Source organism: Cheilinus undulatus, linkage group 19 (assembly GCF_018320785.1).
Source record: "Cheilinus undulatus linkage group 19, ASM1832078v1, whole genome shotgun sequence".
Lineage (NCBI taxonomy): Eukaryota > Metazoa > Chordata > Actinopteri > Labriformes > Labridae > Cheilinus > Cheilinus undulatus.
Genome location: NC_054883.1, coordinates 13323678 through 13327505, shown reverse-complemented (window position 1 = coordinate 13327505; position 3828 = coordinate 13323678). Strand labels below are relative to the sequence as shown.

Sequence of the window (3828 nt, the reverse complement as noted above, 5' to 3'; positions counted from 1 at the left end):
GAAAAAATTGGCGGAAAAGGGTGAAAAGTGGCAAAAATTGGCAGAAAACAGGGTGGATAGGTTTTCAAAAGTGGCAAAAATCACTTAAAAATGGACTGAAAAGATGGTGAAATCAGAATGAAAAGTGGCTAATATGGGTTAATACAGGCAAAAGATGGTTATCAGAGGCAAAAATAGGCAGAAAAATTGGTCAAAATTTGCAAAAATGTAAAATGTGAAAAGAGTTTTAGCAGTAGCAAGATATTGGGTTGAAAGCGGCAGAGAAAGTCATAAGTGAGAGTTCCATTAGTGACAGGATGCTGCACCCGAAGTGTGTGAAGGAGAGGTATCGCAGGTCTTTCCTTCCTGCTGCTGTTAGGCTCTACAACAGAAACTGCTCAAAATAATCAGTGCAATAGCTAATTTACATGTATAATCTGTACACATTTTGTATGTATATGTGTGTGTGTGTGTGTGTGTGTGGGTGTGTGGGTGTATAGGTGTACATATTAATATCTCCACCACACCCAGTCTGTAATACCCAACCTGTTCATAACTGTTTATAAATACTATTTATAATTTCTAAGTTAACATTCTTATATTCCATATTTTGTATTTATTTGTGCTCTTGCAATATATCTTTTATTTGTACTATATTTCTATTGTGTTTTCTGTCGCCAATGGCCTGCTCTGTCTAAGATACTTTTTGCTGTTGTAAATTGGAATTTCCCCTTGCGGGACTAATAAAGGAATATCTTATCTTAACTTATCTTATCTTATCTTATCTTAGCACGCAATAATAGCTTGACACACTTTTCAACTCCAAAATGAAGTAACTGTTAGCCATGATGCTAGCACCAATGCTACTAAATCAACACACATGCATTGATCTGATCAGTAAATCATAACTGGGTACAGCTCATTCTCTGGGGCTCAGCTATCTGTGTGAGCAGGCATGCCTGTGAGTACTCTGCTCACATCTGAGATTAAACTAGCTCCCCGTATATAAAGCTCATCTGTTAATATAGAAAATGTGGCTTAAATGTTAGCAAACGTGCACTCTCGTAAAAAGCAAGAGACAAAATAAGATTTGTAGAGTTCAGATTTGTTTATCAGTCCCAATAGGTTTAATGCAACAGGAGAAAGGTTTGAAAACCCTTGTTGTCAAAATAAAACTATGGATTAAAGAGGCTGTGAAGATTCAATACAAGATCAGAATCTACATTATACAATTTCAAGACAAAAGTTTTAGAGAAGTGTCCCAGTGTTGGCTGGAATGTGGGAGTCATTCATACGAAGGGTGTAACAATGACCACACATGCACAGGTCATGTAGGTGGTCAGACAGTATAAATATGTCTGATCAGTGGCTGCAGATGCACTCATCAGAGCAGAGTGGACTTCAGCAGACCTCGTAATCATGTCTAACATTCCTGGTGGTTTTGGTGAGACGAAGGACGCAGATGAGGAAATTCAGAAGCTTTGTGATCAGGTGAGCCTTATTCATGTTTGAATGTTAATCTCTCCTCAGGTCTGCATTTATGACACATGGTTTGATTCTGGTGCAGGTGAAGGCTCAAGTGGAGGAGAAGACGAGGGGGGACTATGAGGTTTTCACAGCAGTTCAGTACAGGGAACAGGTTGTGGCTGGAATGAACTACATTATTAAGGTAATGAATGTTGTGATAAAGGAAAAGAAAGAATTGAAAGCTTGCTTATGTTAACTGAATGAACTTTGGAATCAAGGAGATTTATGTATTCCCTGCAGGTTGATGTGGGAGGTTCCTCTTACCTCCATATCAAAGTCTTCAAAAACCTCTCAGGAGAGATCATGCTGAGCAGTCTGGAGGAGGACCACAGCAAAGACGATCCAATCGAACCTTTCTGATGGGAAAATTCAACTTTGAGAACAAGTTGAATTTTTCATGGAAAAATAAAGAATACATCACAAATGAGATTCCTTGTGGTTAACTTCATGTCTGTTGTCTGGTTTTAAAGTCAGATCTAAAACTAAAGTAAAAACAACTTAAACTGAATAAAAGCAACCTAAAGACCATCTTAAGTTCAGCTTTTAACATGGTAGCATTTGTCAAGAAGACTTAGTCAAAGTTTGGCAGAGCCCAATGCAACCCAATGATTAAAATGTTGTATTAAAGGTGAAGAAAAAGAATTATTCATGAGGATGAGGCAGGAAGAATTGCCCTTAAAAGTCTGTTACAATTTTTTTTTATTTTTTCACTTGAGATGTTTGACTTTTGGTGGCAGCAGAGTCAGAAAATTACCAAAATCTTAATGTTCCTTGTTGTTATGCAGTGGCTCCACAGACCACAAATGGGTTAAATATCTTCATATGCTGAAATAAATGCATAAAATGCAAGTTTTTTAACATAAATATGGCATAAAGTTGTCACTGAGTAATAACTTCTGAGTCAAAAGGTTAGTCAAACTTCTTCTTGGTTTGTTGTTGTCAGCTCTGTGTTGACACTGACTGGGTGGCATTTCCTTCAGCTTGTGTAAACGCCACCCAGAGGCTCAAACATGTTCCAAAGAGGAATTAACCCTTGTGTGGTGTTTGTTAAAAGAAAAATTATATGATCATTTCTCCAACCCCAGATTCATTGGCCTTGGCTCATTTTCTGTGAAGAACATACATAAAAACTAATTTTCAATGGCTGCCTATGCACCATGTCACATATCATCTCAAACTGGTTTCTTGAACATGACAGTGAGTTCACTGTACTCCGGTGGCCTCCGCATTCACCAGATCTCAATCCAACAGAGTACCTTTGGGAGATTCATGTCATGGATGTGCAACCAACAAATCTGCAGCAACTGCGTGATGCCATCATGTCAGTATGAACCAACATTTTGGAGGAATGTTTCCAACACCTTGTTGAAACTATGCAACAAGGAATGAAGGCAGCTCTGAATGCAAAAGGGGGGTACAACCCCATACTTGGACAAAATAGACAAAATATTAAAAAGTCAAAGTCTCAAGTTTAAGTTGTAATTGTGAAATGCAAACTTGAAATATGAAATATGAAATGAAAACACAAATCAATCTTTTTTTAAATTTCTGACTTTCAGTAATCAGTAATTTACGTTCAAATTTCTATAACTTAACATCATCATCAAGGTTAAGTCTATACTTAAATGCTTGAGGAAATCTGCAGAACTCATACTGTTTGTCTGGTTCTAATGAAAGTATCATATGATCTCGCGGGCCAGCTATAACTGTACCATGGCCTGGATTTGGCCCCCGGGCCTTGAGTTTGACAGCCCTGGTTTAGACTAATGGTTTTTTTTACTCAGAGGTACCTGGTGACGATGACTTGAAGGCATTACAGTTAACTCACTAGCCAAAATACAACGAGGTTGTCTAATAATATTTATTGCTGTCCTTTTTACCTGAGTTTCTTTGTTCGACTCTGATGATCTTGGAGCAGGGGGAAACAATGTTATTCAGGCTCTTTTTGTCCTTAATGAACAAACCATTAATAATAATAATACATCAGCCTTATATAGCACTTTTCAAGGAGACTCAAAGACGTTTTACAGAACAAAACAAAAACACAACACAAATGGGACAGGAGGAAAAATATGAATGGTTAGGAGTCGTATGCATTTTAAACAGGTAAGTTTAGAGTGATTGTTTGAAGGTGAGCAGAGAGTCAGAGTTTCTGATATGGAGGGGGATTGAGTTCCAGAGGGTAGGGGCAGCGATGGCAAGAGCTTGATCCCCCAAGGTCCGTTGTGATTTGGTAATATCCAAAAATAACCAGGTAATAAAGGGAAATGATGAGAGGTTTTCCAACGAACAATAAAAGTTACATAAAACTGTTTTGTTATC

The 3828-nt window shown here is 37.8% G+C and overlaps 1 protein-coding gene across 1 annotated transcript; it reads left to right on the top strand.

The window, feature by feature from the left end:
* The first annotated feature begins 1387 nt into the window (after window positions 1–1387).
* On the top strand, window positions 1388–1866 carry LOC121527319 (cystatin-A-like). The gene is made up of 3 exons (XM_041814240.1): window positions 1388–1470; window positions 1547–1648; window positions 1747–1866. Exons 1-3 carry the CDS (start codon window positions 1399–1401, stop codon window positions 1864–1866), a joined length of 294 nt encoding a protein of 97 aa, XP_041670174.1. The 5' UTR covers window positions 1388–1398.
* The last annotated feature ends 1962 nt before the right edge of the window (window positions 1867–3828 follow it).